Source organism: Chlorocebus sabaeus, chromosome 9 (assembly GCF_047675955.1).
Source record: "Chlorocebus sabaeus isolate Y175 chromosome 9, mChlSab1.0.hap1, whole genome shotgun sequence".
Classification (NCBI taxonomy): domain Eukaryota; kingdom Metazoa; phylum Chordata; class Mammalia; order Primates; family Cercopithecidae; genus Chlorocebus; species Chlorocebus sabaeus.
Window position 1 is genome coordinate 26,579,378 of NC_132912.1, and position 17,991 is coordinate 26,597,368.

Sequence of the window (17,991 nt, forward strand, 5' to 3'; positions counted from 1 at the left end):
GGAGGGCGTTTAGGATTATTCTGAGGCCGTGAAAGCTGTTGAAATTCACCCATAAGAGGACAGAGAAAGGGAATCCACATGTTTTAATCGCTCCATGTGTGGGGTATAACTGGGTCTTCGTGAAGGTGCACCACCTTTGGGGTCAGGGAGAACTGGATTTGAATCCCAGTTCCAACATTCATTACAAAGTGATGGTGAATGAGCTTTTAAATCCTCTAAGCCTCAGTTTGTTCATCTCTAAAAGAAGGGACTCTTATGAAGCTTGTATTAGCTTAGTGTGTAAAAATCTGGGAATAATGCTTGTAATTTAAAACACGGGGTTGTGATAAGGCTTTGATAAGGTAAGTGTGTGCAAATCTGGACACAATGCCTTTAATTTTGTAATTTTTCAATATATGGAGAAGGAGGGTTATTTTTCTCTCCTTTTATTTTCAGAACAAGTTTATACAAATGGCATTATTCCTATTTTTAAGATAATCAAAGGACCAATAAGTTTAAATAAGTCACCATACTCACAAAGCAGTTCACAATATACTTACTGGGTAATTGCTACTTAAAAGCAGCAATGATAACCAAACTGAAACTCTTTTATTATGTGGCAGTTTTCTCTTCCATAAGCCTCTTTATTTGTGGAAACCATAGAATCTAAGTTGCTCTGTCAAAGTGTTCATTAGAAAAATGTGATGTACTTAGTGTATACATTTTAGAAAATTTCCACTGTTAGTCTTGTTAATTTGAATATGTGCATTTTGGATTTTGAATATGAATATGTATTGATGCATGAAATAAGACTTGACATCATAATCTTAGCTCATGGCAATGTTTTCTTCTGAAAGCACCTGCCGAAAATTGTCCTTTTTGTAGATTCCAAAAAATAAGAGGCGATGGGGCGAAGGGGGTGTTTGAACGTCAGAGAGTGCATGAGATACATTGGCATACAGTAATTTCAGCATAAGTCGTATTCATAATTCACAGTGAGGAAACCTGAAAGTTGCTCCCACCTACTAATAAATGAAAGGTGGGGCGGGGCTGCTGTGGGGGCGGGGCCTTGTGAGCCAGTGCCTGGACTCCCACATCACAAATGGCAGGGCGGAGCGTAGAGGGAACTCAAGGCCTGATTGGTTCCTCCTAAGAAGGACGCGATCTGGTTGGCAGGGCAACCGGCCTTCAGTTAGTGCTTTCAGTGGGTGCCTTCAGTTGGTGGCATTTGGTGGCCGTTCCTCGGGAGAGGTGGCAGATGCTCAGCTCTGTAGGCGTGGGGGCAAATGAAGGACCAAGCTGCCCAAGAAGAGCACAGGTGCCCCACGGGGACCACGCTGACCTGTCACGTGTGCACCAAAGCCAACCCCAGGCAGGGCCACCACAGGGCTTCTGCAGAGCCGTCCTGAGGCTCTGACATCTATGAGTGGGCAGCCAGCAAAGGCGCAGGCCCCAGAAGAGATGAGCAGAGGCACCGGGAACAAGCTGTCCCTTAATGCCAGCAACAAGCGGGGCCAACTCAGGTTGTGGTGTTTGGAGCCGTCCTGCAGCTCTGAGATCCAGGAGGTGGCGGTGGGAGTAGCGCCAGACTCCACTGCTTTGGAGTCTGCCTAGCCTGATTCCGGAGCCATGACGACCAGAAGACGCCAAAAGGTAGGGAGACTACAGATACCGCTTGGACTTAGGAGCTCCTCTGGTCGTTGCTCACCCAAGGTTCCCCCAAGAGGCATCCGCAGCCTAGGGCTCCTCCCTCCTGCCTCTAGTTCGCTTTCCTAGGCCCGGGCCCCAAGGAGGAGACCTTGCTCTGACTCGACTCCCCACCCCTTCTTCTTTCCTGTTGCATCCAGCCGGTTACTTTTCATTGCCCTGCCCAAATACCCACTTCTGGACCCTCTTCTACTTTTCCTAGGCTGGTCAAAATTAAGTTTTCAAAATACAAAATGGATGCTACAGATTTCATTATGGTAGAGGAAATGTCTGACAGCTCTTGTATTTAAACTGAAGTAGCCACATCGGGACTCCCAATTTCATATCTTGAGTTCTAGAGCAGAACTCTCTCTCCTAAAGTAATGATGGATGGTTAGAAGTACTGTTTTTCATTCTAATAATGAAAAATGATTTTTTGTAGAGACAGGGTCTCACTGTGTTGCCCAGGCTGGTCTCAAACCTTGGCCTCAAGTGATTCACCCACATTGGCCTCCCACTTTGTTGGAATGACAGGCAAGAACCACCACACCTGGCCTTGGGAGCTGCTCCTGCTTTGTGTGTTTGGCTGGTCTTCTGGGCAGCTGTCAGTAAGATGCTCCTGCAGCATAGTTCCAAATCTTTCCGCACAAATTCAGTGGATGCTGTGATTTTTTACATGGAATAGCCCCTTTATTTATTGCAGAGAAGTTGGACAATTCACACTTAGTAACATACGGCCTAGCAAATTTCATGTCTTCATCAACACACCTGTTAAAAGGTGATGCTTGTGGTCTAAATATGCAGATTCCTCATCATCCCCAAAGAAAAGGGAACCGCTGCAAGGCAACCTGGGAGGGAGTTTAGGATTGTTCTGAGGCAGTGCAAGCCATTGAAATTCACACACGAGGGGGTAGAAAAGACAATTCACGTGTTCTGATCCCTCCATGTTCTGGGTATCACTTGGTCCTCCCTAAATTGCACCATTTTTGGCATCAGAGAAAACTGGATTTGAACCCTAGGTCCATTGCTCTTTATAATGTGATGGTGAATGTGTTTTTAACTTGTCTGAGCCTCAGTTTGCTCATCTATAGAAGATGTGATTGTTACGAGGCTTCCATAAGGTAAGTGGGTAAAAACCATGACAAAATGCTTGTAATTTAAAAGAGAGGATCATGAGGCTTCTAAAAGGTAAGTGTGTAAAAGACTGGACACAATGTCTACAATTTTGTAAATGTTCAATATGTGGATAAGGAGGATTATCTTTCTCTCATTTTTAGATCATTAATTTTTAGACCAAGTTTGTAAAATTGGAGATACTCATATTTCTTAGGCAATCAAACCAGTGATCAGAAAGACTAAATAAATCACCACAGTCACAAAGCAGTTCACAATGCATTCACTGGGTAATTTCTAGTTAACAGTAGCAATGATGATCACATTGAAAATTCGTATTTTGTGGTAGTTTTCTCTTACGTAAGCCTCTTCCTTTGGTGAAACCATAGATTCTAAGCTGCTCTATCAAAGTGATCATTAGAAAAATGTGATGTACTTAGTGTGTAAACGTTAGAAAATTTATCCTGTTAGTCTTGTTAATTTGAACAAATGTGTCATTTTCAAAAATGTAAATCGAATATATGTGGATGGGATCTATATGTGTACATATGAAATATAACTTGATATTAGAGTGTAGGCTTAGTTTATGGCAATGGTTTTTTGTGAAAGCACCTGCAGAAATCTCTCTTATTTCTAGTTTGTTAATGTTTCAGAGATTATGGAGGAAAGGGTGTTCTATGAATCCCAGACACTGCATGAGGCAGATTTGGTTTCAGTAATTTTAGTATCATTCATTATAAGGGATGATCCCCAGGAACTTCTTCACCTGAAAGGTCCCTGCAGCCAGCAATGAATGAAAGGTGGGGCGGGGCCGCTGGCAGGGCAGGGCCTTGTGAGCCATGTGCCTGTGCTCTCAAGTTCCAGCATTGTGGGGATGCCTGCAGGGGATTCTGAACTTGATTGTTTCCTCTAAACCAGGATGTAGTCTGGTTGGCAGGGCAACTGGCCTTCACTGGTGGCCTTCAGTGGGTGCCCTCATTGGTTGCCATCTGTTAGTGCCCTCAGTTGGTTCCCTCAGTTGTTTCTCTTCAGTTGGTGGTCTGCAGTTGTTGGGCAGTGGTGGAAGGAGGATGAATCCGTTTGTGCTCTCTCCTCCCCCAGTCACAGCTCTCAGGCTTGTTGCCTCCAGGCCCTTATAAAATAAACCAGAGATGTTGGCAGGTTTTTCTTAGCAGACAAGTCAGCTCAGGGTATGGGGGTGATGCAAGGTGCGGGCTGCTAGTGCAGTGCCACCCATGGCCCAGGGCTGCCTGTGCCAGCCACGCCGTTGCCAGGAAGATGCAATAGGTGTTGAGCTCTGCAGACTTGGGGACAAGCAAAGGCCAAGTTTCCTGAGAAGAGCAAGGGTGCCCCATGTGGACCACAGTAAACTTCCACATATGCACCAAGCCAGCTCCAGGCAGGGCCGCCACAGGCGTTCTGCAGAGCCAGCCTGTGGCTCTGATGTCTATGAGTGTGCAGACAGTGAAGGCGCAGGCTGCGATATAGAGGAGCAGAGGCACCGGGAACACGCTGTCCCCCAGTGCCAGCCACAAATGGGGCCAGCTCAGGGTGCAGCAAGTGAAGCCGTCCTGAAGCTCTGAGATCCACGAGGTGGTGGTGGCATTAGCGCCGGACTCCACTGCTATGGAGCCTACCCAGTCGAATTTGGGAGCCAGCAGGCCACCTGACAGCAGCACATTGGCCACCAGAAGACACCAAAAGGTAGGGAGGTAACTGATGCTGCTTAAGTTTAGGAGCTCCTCTGGCCATTGCTGGCCCAAGATTTCCCCAGAGGCATCCAAAGCCTCAGTTTTCTCATCTATAAACGATGTGATTGTTATGAAGATCCATAAGGTAAGTGTGTAAAAACCATGGCAAAATGCTTGTAATTTGAAACAGACGTTTCTATGAGGCTTCTGTAAGGTAAGTGTGTAAAAATCTGGGCACAATATCTATAATTTTTTAAGTGTTCAGTATATGGAGAAGAAGGATTTTTTTTCTCATTTAATTTTCAGAGCAAGTGTATAAAATTGGTGATACTCATATTTCTTAGACAATCTAACCAATGATAAGAAAGAATAAATAGATCACCAAAGTCACAAAGGAGTTCACAATGCGTTCACTGGGTAATTTCTAGTTCAGAGTAGCAAAGATGATCACATTGAAAATTTTGTATTGTGTTGTAGTTTTCTCTTACATAATCCTCTTGGTGTTTTGAAACCATGGATTTTAAGTTGCTCTATCAAAGTGATCATTAGAAAAATGTGATGTACTTAGTGTGTAAATTTTAGAAAATTTCTTGTGTTACTCTTGTTAATTTCGTTGAACACATGTGTTATTTTCAAAAATGTAAATGGAACATATGTTGATTGGATATATGTGTATATATGAAATATGACTTGACATTATAAAGTAGGCTTAGCTCATGGGAATGTTTTTTTCTGAAAGCACCCGCAGAAATCTCTCTTATTTCTCATTGGTAAATGTTTCAGAGATCATGGGGAAAAGGGGATTCTATGAATCCCAGACACTGCATGAGGCAGATTTGATTTCAGCAATTTTAGCATCATTCATCATAAGGCGATGATCCCTAGGCACTTCTCAGTGGGAAACCTGAAATGTCCTAGCAACCAGCAATGAATGAAAGGTGGGGCGGGGCCGCTGGCAGGGCGGGGCCTTGTGAGCCATGTGCCTGTGCTCTCAAGTTCCAAGTCTGTGGGGAGGCATGCAGGGGATTCTGGACCTGATTGTTTCCTCTGAACCAGGATGCGGTCTGGTTGTCAGGGCAACTGGTCTTCACTTGGTGGCCTTCAGTGGGTGCCCTCATTGGTTTCCTTCGGTTAGTGCCCTCAGTTGGTACCCTCAGTTGGTGCTCTTCAACTGGTGGTCCTCAGTTGGTGGTCTTCAGTTGTTGGGCCGTGGTGGAAGGAGGATGAATCCATTTGTGCTCTCTCCTCCCCAGTCACAGCTCTCAGGCTTGCATTCAGACCCTTCTAAAATAAACTGGACAGGTTGACAGGTTTTGTTTTTTAGCAGACAAGCCAGCTCAGGGTTCAGGGATTACGCGGGGTGCAGGATGCTAGTGCAGTGCCGCCCCATGGCTCAAGGCTGCCCATGCCAGCCATACTTTTGGAAAGAAGAGGCAATAGGTGTTGAGCCCTGCAGACTTGGGGGCAAGCAAAGGCCCACGCTGCTGGAGAGGGGCAGAGTTGTCCCATGGGGACCACATTTAACTGTCGCATGTGCACCAAAGCTAGCCCCAGTGAGGGCCGGCACAAGGGTTCTGCAGAGCCAGCCTGTGCCTCTTACATCTAAGAGTGTGAAGACAGTGTAAGGCACAGGCCGAGATATACAGGAGCAGAGGTGCCCGGAACGCGCTGTCCCCCAGCGACAGCCACAAGCGGGGCCAGCTCCGGGTGCGTCGGTGAAGCCGTCCTGCAGCTCTGGGATCCACAAGGTGGAGGTGGCAGTAGCACCCGACTCCACTGCTTTGGAGCCTGTCCAGTCGAATTTGGGAGCCAGCAAGGGTCCTGACAGCAGCACATTGGACACCAGAAGACACCCAAAGGTAGGGAGGTGACAGATACTGCTAAAATTCAGGAGCTCCTCTGGCCGTTGCTGGCTCAAGATCTCCCCAGAGGCATCCAAAGCCTCAGTTTTCTCATCTATAAAAGATGTGATTGTTTTGAGATTTCCATAAGGTAAGTGTGTAAAAACCATGGCAAAATGCTTGTAATTTGAAAGAGAGCGTTACTGTGAGGCTTCTATAAGGTAAGTGTGTAAAAATCTGGACACAATACCTATAATTTTTAAGTGTTCAGTAAATGCAAAAGGATGATTATTTTTTCCCATCTAATTTTTAGAATGAGTTTATAAGAACTCATATATCTTAGACAATCAAACCAATGATGAGACAGAATAACTAGATAACCAAAATCACAAAGCAGTTCACAACGCATTCATTGGGTAATTTTTAGTTAAAAGTAGCAATGACTATCACATTGAAAATTTTGCATTATGTTGTGGTTTTCTCTTACATAATCCTCTTGGTGTTTTGAAACCATAGATTCTAAGTTGCTGTATCAAAGTGATCATTAGAAAAATGTGATATACTGGCCGGGCACGGTGACTCACGCCTGTAATCCCAGAACTTTGAGAGGCCGAGGCGGGTGGATCACAAGGTCAGGAGATCGAGACCATCTTGGCTAACATGGAGAAACCCCTTCTCTACTAAAAATACAAAAAAATTAGCCAGGCGTGGTGGCAGGCACCTGTAGTCCCAGCTACTCGGGAGGTTGAGGCAGGAGAATGGCGTGAACCCGGCAGGCAGAGCTTGCAGTGAGACGAGATCGTGCCACTGCGCTCCAGCCTGGGCAACAGAGCAAGACTCTGTCTCAAAAAAAAAAAAAAAGAAAGAAAGAAAAGAAAAATGTGATGTGCTTAGTGTGTACATTTTAGAAAATTTCTTTTGTTAGTCTTGTTAATTTGATTGAACGTGTGTTATTTTCAAAAATGTAAATGGAACATATGTGGATTGGATATATATGTGTATATATGAAACATGACTTGATATTATAGAGTAGGCTTAGCTCATGGCAACGGTTTTTTCTGAAAGTATCTGCAGAAATCTCTCTTCTTTCTAGTTTGTTAATCTTTCAGAGATTATGGGGGAAAGGGGGCTTTATGAATCTCAGACATTGTGTGAGGCAGATTTGGTTACAGTGATTTTAGTATCATTCAATTTGGTGATGATCCCTAAGAACTTCTTCACAGTGAGAAACCAGAAAGGTCCCAGCAGCCAACAATGAATGAAAGGTGGGGCGGGGCCGCTGACAGGGCGGGACCTTGTGAGCCGTGTGCCTGTGCTCTCAAGTTCCAGGTTTCTGGGGATGCCTGTAGGGGATTCTGGACCTGATTGTTTCCTCTGAACCAGGATGCCTTCTGGTTGGCAAGGCAACTGGCCTTCACTTGCTGGCCTTCTGTGGGTGTCCTCATTGGTTGCCTTCAGTTGGTGCCCTCAGTTGGTGCCCTCAGTTGTTTCTCCTCAGCTGGTGGTCCTCAGTTGTTGGGCAGTGGCGGAAGGAGGATAAATCCATTTGTGCTCTCTCCTCCCGTCACAGCTCTCAGGTTTGTTGTATCCAGGCCCTTCTAAAATAAACTGGACAGGTTGGCAGGGGTTTTTTTTAGCAAAGAAGTCAGCTCAGGGTACGGGGATGACATAGGGTGAGGGCTGCTAGCGCAATGCTGCCCCATGACCCAGTGCTGCCTGTGCCAGCCATGCTTTTGCCAGGAAGAGGCCAGATGTATTCAGCTCTGCAGACTTGGGGGCAAGCGAAGGCCCATGCTGCCTGAGAAGAGCAGGGGTACCCCATGGGGTCCACACCGAAGTGTTGCAAATGCATAAGGTTCTGCAGAACCAGTCTGTGGCTCAGACATCTACCAGCATGCAGACAGTGAAGACGCAGGCCACGATATACAGGAGCAGAGGTGCCCAGAACACACTGTCGCCCAATGCCAGCCACAAGCCAGGCTATCTCAGGGTGCAGTGGGTGAAGCCGTCCTGCAGCTCTGGGATCCACAAGGTGGAGGTGGCAGTAGCACCCGACTCCACTGCTTTGGAGCCTGTCCAGTTGAATTTGGGAGCCAGCAAGGGTCCTGACAGCAGCACATTGGACACCAGAAGACACCCAAAGGTAGGGAGGTGACAGATACTGCTAAAATTCAGGAGCTCCTCTGGCCGTTGCTGGCTCAAGATCCCCCCAGAGGCATCCAAAGCCTCAGTTTTCTCATCTATGAAAGATGTGATTGTTTTGAGATTTCCATAAGGTAAGTGTGTAAAAACCATGGCAAAATGCTTGTAATTTGAAAGAGAGCGTTACTGTGAGGCTTCTATAAGGTAAGTGTGTAAAAATCTGGACACAATACCTATAATTTTTAAGTGTTCAGTAAATGCAGAAGGAGGATTATTTTTTCCCATCTAATTTTTAGAATGAGTTTATAAGAACTCATATATCTTAGACAATCAAACCAATGATGAGACAGAATAACTAGATAACCAAAATCACAAAGCAGTTCACAACGCATTCATTGGGTAATTTTTAGTTAAAAGTAGCAATGACTATCACATTGAAAATTTTGCATTATGTTGTGGTTTTCTCTTACATAATCCTCTTGGTGTTTTGAAACCATAGATTCTAAGTTGCTGTATCAAAGTGATCATTAGAAAAATGTGATATACTGGCCGGGCACGGTGACTCACGCCTGTAATCCCAGAACTTTGAGAGGCCGAGGCGGGTGGATCACAAGGTCAGGAGATCGAGACCATCTTGGCTAACATGGAGAAACCCCTTCTCTACTAAAAATACAAAAAAATTAGCCAGGCGTGGTGGCAGGCACCTGTAGTCCCAGCTACTCGGGAGGTTGAGGCAGGAGAATGGCGTGAACCCGGCAGGCAGAGCTTGCAGTGAGACGAGATCGTGCCACTGCGCTCCAGCCTGGGCAACAGAGCAAGACTCTGTCTCAAAAAAAAAAAAAAGAAAGAAAGAAAAGAAAAATGTGATGTGCTTAGTGTGTACATTTTAGAAAATTTCTTTTGTTAGTCTTGTTAATTTGATTGAACGTGTGTTATTTTCAAAAATGTAAATGGAACATATGTGGATTGGATATATATGTGTATATATGAAACATGACTTGATATTATAGAGTAGGCTTAGCTCATGGCAACGGTTTTTTCTGAAAGTATCTGCAGAAATCTCTCTTCTTTCTAGTTTGTTAATCTTTCAGAGATTATGGGGGAAAGGGGGCTTTATGAATCTCAGACATTGTGTGAGGCAGATTTGGTTACAGTGATTTTAGTATCATTCAATTTGGTGATGATCCCTAAGAACTTCTTCACAGTGAGAAACCAGAAAGGTCCCAGCAGCCAACAATGAATGAAAGGTGGGGCGGGGCCGCTGACAGGGCGGGACCTTGTGAGCCGTGTGCCTGTGCTCTCAAGTTCCAGGTTTCTGGGGATGCCTGTAGGGGATTCTGGACCTGATTGTTTCCTCTGAACCAGGATGCCTTCTGGTTGGCAAGGCAACTGGCCTTCACTTGCTGGCCTTCTGTGGGTGTCCTCATTGGTTGCCTTCAGTTGGTGCCCTCAGTTGGTGCCCTCAGTTGTTTCTCCTCAGCTGGTGGTCCTCAGTTGTTGGGCAGTGGCGGAAGGAGGATAAATCCATTTGTGCTCTCTCCTCCCGTCACAGCTCTCAGGTTTGTTGTATCCAGGCCCTTCTAAAATAAACTGGACAGGTTGGCAGGGGTTTTTTTAGCAAAGAAGTCAGCTCAGGGTACGGGGATGACATAGGGTGAGGGCTGCTAGCGCAATGCTGCCCCATGACCCAGTGCTGCCTGTGCCAGCCATGCTTTTGCCAGGAAGAGGCCAGATGTATTCAGCTCTGCAGACTTGGGGGCAAACGAAGGCCCATGCTGCCTGAGAAGAGCAGGGGTACCCCATGGGGTCCACACCGAAGTGTTGCAAATGCATAAGGTTCTGCAGAACCAGTCTGTGGCTCAGACATCTACCAGCATGCAGACAGTGAAGACGCAGGCCACGATATACAGGAGCAGAGGTGCCCAGAACACACTGTCGCCCAATGCCAGCCACAAGCCAGGCTATCTCAGGGTGCAGTGGGTGAAGCCGTCCTGCAGCTCTGGGATCCACAAGGTGGAGGTGGCAGTAGCACCCGACTCCACTGCTTTGGAGCCTGTCCAGTCGAATTTGGGAGCCAGCAAGGGTCCTGACAGCAGCACATTGGACACCAGAAGACACCCAAAGGTAGGGAGGTGACAGATACTGCTAAAATTCAGGAGCTCCTCTGGCCGTTGCTGGCTCAAGATCCCCCCAGAGGCATCCAAAGCCTCAGTTTTCTCATCTATGAAAGATGTGATTGTTTTGAGATTTCCATAAGGTAAGTGTGTAAAAACCATGGCAAAATGCTTGTAATTTGAAAGAGAGTGTTACTGTGAGGCTTCTATAAGGTAAGTGTGTAAAAATCTGGACACAATACCTATAATTTTTAAGTGTTCAGTAAATGCAGAAGGAGGATTATTTTTTCCCATCTAATTTTTAGAATGAGTTTATAAGAACTCATATATCTTAGACAATCAAACCAATGATGAGACAGAATAACTAGATAACCAAAATCACAAAGCAGTTCACAATGCATTCATTGGGTAATTTTTAGTTAAAAGTAGCAATGACTATCACATTGAAAATTTTGCATTATGTTGTGGTTTTCTCTTACATAATCCTCTTGGTGTTTTGAAACCATAGATTCTAAGTTGCTGTATCAAAGTGATCATTAGAAAAATGTGATATACTGGCCGGGCACGGTGACTCACGCCTGTAATCCCAGAACTTTGAGAGGCCGAGGCGGGTGGATCACAAGGTCAGGAGATCGAGACCATCTTGGCTAACATGGAGAAACCCCTTCTCTACTAAAAATACAAAAAAATTAGCCAGGCGTGGTGGCAGGCACCTGTAGTCCCAGCTACTCGGGAGGTTGAGGCAGGAGAATGGCGTGAACCCGGCAGGCAGAGCTTGCAGTGAGACGAGATCGTGCCACTGCGCTCCAGCCTGGGCAACAGAGCAAGACTCTGTCTCAAAAAAAAAAAAAAGAAAGAAAGAAAAGAAAAATGTGATGTGCTTAGTGTGTACATTTTAGAAAATTTCTTTTGTTAGTCTTGTTAATTTGATTGAACGTGTGTTATTTTCAAAAATGTAAATGGAACATATGTGGATTGGATATATATGTGTATATATGAAACATGACTTGATATTATAGAGTAGGCTTAGCTCATGGCAACGGTTTTTTCTGAAAGTATCTGCAGAAATCTCTCTTCTTTCTAGTTTGTTAATCTTTCAGAGATTATGGGGGAAAGGGGGCTTTATGAATCTCAGACATTGTGTGAGGCAGATTTGGTTACAGTGATTTTAGTATCATTCAATTTGGTGATGATCCCTAAGAACTTCTTCACAGTGAGAAACCAGAAAGGTCCCAGCAGCCAGCAATGAATGAAAGGTGGGGCGGGGCCGCTGACAGGGCGGGACCTTGTGAGCCGTGTGCCTGTGCTCTCAAGTTCCAGGTTTCTGGGGATGCCTGTAGGGGATTCTGGACCTGATTGTTTCCTCTGAACCAGGATGCCTTCTGGTTGGCAAGGCAACTGGCCTTCACTTGCTGGCCTTCTGTGGGTGTCCTCATTGGTTGCCTTCAGTTAGGGCCCTCAGTTGGTGTCCTCAGTTGTTTCTCCTCAGCTGGTGGTCCTCAGTTGTTGGGCAGTGGCGGAAGGAGGATAAATCCATTTGTGCTCTCTCCTCCCGTCACAGCTCTCAGGTTTGTTGTATCCAGGCCCTTCTAAAATAAACTGGACAGGTTGGCAGGGGTTTTTTTAGCAAAGAAGTCAGCTCAGGGTACGGGGATGACATAGGGTGAGGGCTGCTAGCGCAATGCTGCCCCATGACCCAGTGCTGCCTGTGCCAGCCATGCTTTTGCCAGGAAGAGGCCAGAAGTGTTCAGTTCTGCAGACTTGGGGGCAAACGAAGGCCCATGCTGCCTGAGAAGAGCAGGGGTACCCCATGGGGTCCACACCGAAGTGTTGCAAATGCATAAGGTTCTGCAGAACCAGTCTGTGGCTCAGACATCTACCAGCATGCAGACAGTGAAGACGCAGGCCACAATATACAGGAGCAGAGGTGCCCAGAACACACTGTCACCCAATGCCAGCCACAAGCCAGGCTATCTCAGGATGCAGTGGGTGAAGCTGTCCTGCAGCTCTGAAGTCCACGAAGTGGAGGTGGTAGTAGCGCAGGACTCCACTGCTTCGGAGGCTGCCCAATCAAATTTGGGAGCCAGCGAGAGTCCTGACAGCAGCACATTGGACAGCAGAAGACACCGAAAGGTAGGGAAGCAACAGATACCACTTAAGTTCAGGAGCTCCTCTGGCCACTGATGGCCCAAGATTCCCCTAGAGGCATCCAAAGCCTCAGCTTTCTCATCTATAAAAGGTGTCATTGTCATGAGGCTTCCATAAGGTAAGTGTGTGAAAACCATGGCAAAAATATTTGTAATTTAAAAGTGGGGGTTTCTATGAGGCTTCTCTAAGGTAAGCGTGTAAAAATCTGGATACAATACCTATCATTTAGGTCACTGTAACCTCTGCCTCCTGGATTCAAGCAATTTTCCTGTTGTAGCCTCCCCAGTAGCTGGGATTAGAGGCATGTGCCATCGTGCCTAATTTTGTCCTTTTTAGGAGAGACGGGGTTTCACCATTGGTCAGGCTGGTCTCGAACTCCTGACCTCAGGTGATCTGCTCACCTTAGCTTCCCTAAGTACTGGGATTACAGGCGTGAGCCACCATCCCCTGCCAAAAATGTCTTTTCTTAATTAAGAAACCTGTTTCAAAGTAGATGCTTGTGGTCTAAATGTGCAGATTCCCATTCGTTAGCAAGAAGAAGGGAATGACTGCAAGGCAACCTGGGAGGGAGTCTAGGATTGTTCTGAGGCTATAAATCCCATTGAAATCCACATATAAGAGGGTCAAGAAAGGGGATCCACATGTTTTGATCCCTCCATGTGCTGGGTGTAACTTGGTCTTCATTAAGGTGCACCTCTTTTGGCATCAGAGAGAACTGGATTTGAATCCCAGTTCCAACACTCATTAGGACATGATGGTGCATGTGTTTTTAACTCCTCAGAGCCTCACTTCGCTTATTTATAAAAGAGGATTCTTATGAGGCTTCCATAAGGTAAATAAGAAAAATTTTGGTGGGCAAAATGCCTTTAATTTAAAAGATAGGGTTGTTATGAGGCTTCAATAAGGTAAGTGTGTAAAAATCTGGACAGAATGGCTACAATTTTCTAAGTGTTCAATACATAGAGAAGGATTATTTTTCTCTCATTTAATTTTTAGAGCAAGTTTATAAAATGGTATATTTTTGAGATAATCAAACCAAGGATCACAAAGATTAAATGAGTCACCAGAGTCACAAAGCAGTTCACAATACATTTACTGTATAATTGCCAGTTAAAAGTAGCAATGATGATCGTATTTAAATTCTTGTATTATGTGGTGCTTTTCTCTTACATAAACATCTTTGTTTGTTGAAGCCATAGAGTCTAAGTTTCTGCATCGAAATGATCACTAGAAAACTGTGATATACTTAGTGTATAAATTTTAGAAAATGTCTTCTATTACTCATGTTAATTTGATTGAATACGTGTATTATTTTCAAAAATGTAAATGGAATATATGTGGATTGAATATATATGTGTATATATACATCTATATGAAATATGATTTGACATTATAGTGTAGGCTTAGCTTATGGGAATGTATTTTTCTGAATGCAGCTGCAGAAATCTGTCATTTTTCTAGTTTGTACAAATCTCAGAGGTTATGGGGGAAATGGGATTCTATGAAACCCAGACACTGCATGACGCAGATTTGGTTTCAGTAATTTTAGCATCATCCATTGTAAGGTGATGATCCCTAGGAACTTCATCACAGTGAGCAACAAGAAAGCGCCCAGCAGCCAGCGAGGAATGAAAGGTGGGGCGGGGCTGCTGGCAGGGCGGTGCCTTGTGAGCCTGGCGCCTGTGCTCTCAAGTTCCAAGTTTATGGAGATGCACGCAGGGGATTCTGGACCTGATTGTTTCCTCTAACCAGGATGTGGTTTGGTTGGCAGGGCAACTGGCCTTCACTTGGTGGTCTTCAGTGGGTGCCCTCATTGGTTGCCTTCGGTTAGTGCCCTCAGTTGGTTCCCTCAGTTGTTTCTCTTCAGTTAGTGGTCCTCAGTTGTTGGGTGGTGGTGGAAGGAGGATGAATCCGTTTGTGCTCTCTCCTCCCCCAGTCACAGCTTTCAGGCTTGTTGCATCCAGGCCCTTCTAAAATAAACTGGACAGGGGTTGGCAGGTTTTTTTAAGCAGACAAGTCAGCTCAGAGTATGGGGGTGATATGGGGTGCGGGTTACTAGCGCAGTGCCACCCCATGGCCCAGGACTGCCCATGCCAGCACTGCTTTTGCCAGGAAAAGGCGATAGGTGTTGAACTCTGCAGACTTGGGGGTAAGCGAAGGCCCAAGCTGCCTGAGAAGAGCACAAGTGCCCCATGGGGTCCACACTGAATTGTCACATATGCGCCAAAGCCAGCCCCAATCAGGGCTGGTACAAGGGTTCTGCAGAGCCAGCCTGTGGCTCTGACTTCTACCAGTGTACAGATACAAAGACGCAGGACGCGATATACTGGAGCAGAAGTGCCTGGAACACGCTGTCCCCCAATGCCAGCCACAAGCGGGGCCAGCTCAGGCTGCGGCGGGTGAAGCTGTCCTGCAGCTCTGGGATCCACAAGGTGGAGGCGGCAGTAGCACCAACTCCACTGCTTTGGAGCCTGCCCAGGAGAAGTTGGGAGCCAGCAAGGGTCCTGACCTCAGCACATTGGCCACCAGAAGACACCCAAAGGTAGGGAGGTGGCAGATACTGCTTAAGTTCAGGAGCTCCTCTGGCCATCGCTGACCCAAGGTCCCCCCAGAGGCACCCACAGCCTGGGGCTCCTTCCTCCTGCCCGGCGTTTGCTTTCCTATGCCCAGGCCCCAAGCAGGAGGACTGGCTCTTCCTGGAGTCCTCACCCCTTCTTCTTTCCCTGCTGCGTCCAGCCGGTTTCTTACTTTCCCACTACATACCCCAATGCCCAGTTCTGTTTCCTCTTCTTCTTCCCCCAGGATGGCTGAAAACTAAGTTTCAAAATACAAAACACATGTTACACATTTCATTGCTGTAGACGAAATGTCTGACAGCTTTTCTATTTAAACTCTGGTTGTTCTCTTCATTTCTTTAAACATTAGAATAATTAAGTCTCATGATAGATGTGCCTTTTGTAACTTGAAAGTACGACACTCAATTTTCACCATTAAAAAATTTAACTTTTGTTTTCATAAATTTTTGGCAAATCCGTCGTATTTAGTTACTTGAGTAACTCCTTTAGTGGTGATTTGTGAGATTTTGGTGCACCGATCACCCAAGCAGTACACACGGAATCCAGTTTGTAGTCCTCTTATCTTTCTCCCCCTTCCCACTATTTTCCCCTGAGTATCATTCGTTTTTTGTTTTTTGTTTTTTGTTTTTGAGACTGAGTCTCATTCTGTCACCCAGGCTGAGACTGGTGTGGGCTGGGCTGCAATTCACTTGCAGGAGAAACAGCCCGGGTGTGGAGAGGTGGCCATCCTTGGCAGGATCCTTTCTAAGGAGTCGAGAAATCAACGTAGAGCTTCTTCTGTCTGATTCTCTAACAACTGCAGACTTTCCATGAGTCAAGCTTTGTGTCAAAAGGACAAATAAAAAGGCAAGAAAATAAAATTGTAATACCAGGACTTTTGGGGGGAAAAAAACAAAGCAAAAAAACCCACATCTAATTCCACATTAGTTCAGGGACCCGCACATTTTGCCCAAATCTCTGTCTATTGTTTCTGTGTCCAATGTACTCTTTATTGTTGTTGTTTATCTGTTTTTTGTTGTTGTTGTTGATGAGACTGAGTCTCGCCCTGTCGCTAGGCTGGAGAGCAGTGGTGTGATCTCAGTTCACTGCAAGCTCCGCCTCCCGGGTTCAAGCGATACTCCTGCCTCAGCCTCCCGAGTAGCTGGGACTACAGACGTGCGCCACCAGGCCCAGTTAATTTTTGTATTTTTAGTAGAGGCGGGGTTCCCCATGTTGGCCATGATGGTCCCAATCTCTCGACCTCATGATCTGCTCTCCTCGGCCTCCCGAAGTGCCGGGATTATAGGCGTGAGCCACCACGCCCGGCCCAATATACTCTTTGTTGAGGACAATGTTCGAAAGTTGTTCCTGTACTCAGCACAGTACGAAACTAGATAAATACATTTTAGGGAAATCAACAATAGAATTTTTTTGAAAGGAAATTGGTTTTCAAGGTTTATTCTTCAATTATCAAAAGCTTTTCAAAGTAAAACATACTATTCCTCTCCATGATCCCAGTTAATCCAGACCCTCCTCGGTGGGCTTTATCAAATACCGCACTCACCTTCCTGAACCTTCTGCTGAATCTGCTATACAGTTTTGTCACAGAACCTCAGATTTTTTGTAAGGTTTTGTGTACCACGCCATGCCTGTGAATTGTTCTGTTTGCTTTGTTTTTATTATTTTTTTTTTTTTGTAAGAAGTAGCCGGCAAGTATCTTTCTTTGCTTTAGAGATGTAAACAGCTTTTATTTTCAGATTAACATTCAAGAATGTTGAAAATGCTTTGCTCACTCTTCTTTTCTCTCTTCCTCCCTCTCAGGACCTATAAATGGCACCGCCCAGCCCAATGGACAGATGCCCCAGGCTGCACATTTTGTCACTGCTGTTCTCCAAGAGGCCCAGACACACCCTGAAACATCCAAGGTAAAACCAGCAAGCAGCTGACATACATTCCATCAGCCCATGTTTCCAAAGCCCATGTTCTCAACCATTTGCATTGTTCCAATAACTGCTCTTTTAAAAAGAGAAAACAGGCTGGGTACGGTGGCTCACGCCTGTGATCCCAGCACTTTGGGAGGCCGAAGCAGGAGAATTGCTCGAGCCCTGGAGTTCCAGACCAGCCTGGATGACAGAACAAGGGCTCATCTCTACTAGAAATCAAAAACTTAGCCAGGCATAGTGGCATGCACCTGTGGTCCTAGCTACTTGGGTGACTGAGGTGTTTGAATTGCTTGAGCGCAGGATTTCAAGGCTGCAGTGAGCTGTGATCACACCACTGCACTCCAGCCTGTATGATAGATAAAGACCTTGTCATAAAAAAAGAAAAACAGAAAAAAGAGGGTTGCATTTTCTATTTTCTCCATTAATATCCTACATACATCCCCAGGATGATGGAGGAGAAAATACATTATAAAATAATAGCCAATAAGTATGACATCCTCTACAACATTTTTTCAACTGATTAGATCAATGAGGATTCACTTAAATCTACTTTAAAATCATAGCTAATAATTATGATTTAGTTACTAATCTAGTTCAAAACCTCTCAGTTGACTGTATAAATTCTGTTGAATATTTCTTATGTGTGAGTCAAAACAACCTTAAATAACTGTGACAACAGCATGTCACCCAGCTAGGACAGGCAGGGTGCTTCACTTTAGCAATTTTTCACTTCTTTCATCCCTTCATTTTGTCCATCAGCCAGTCATGAAAACAACTAA

At 45.5% G+C, this 17,991-nt stretch overlaps 1 protein-coding gene across 1 annotated transcript in view; it reads left to right on the plus strand.

Annotated features, from left to right (window-relative positions):
• Positions 1-17,991, plus strand: part of APBB1IP (amyloid beta A4 precursor protein-binding family B member 1-interacting protein) — a 175,869-nt gene that overhangs the window by 155,714 nt on the left and 2,164 nt on the right. Inside the window, exon 14 of the mRNA XM_073018807.1 lies at positions 17,091-17,194. Coding sequence (XP_072874908.1) covers positions 17,091-17,194 — 104 coding nt within the window. The remainder of the gene's footprint in view (positions 1-17,090; positions 17,195-17,991) is intronic.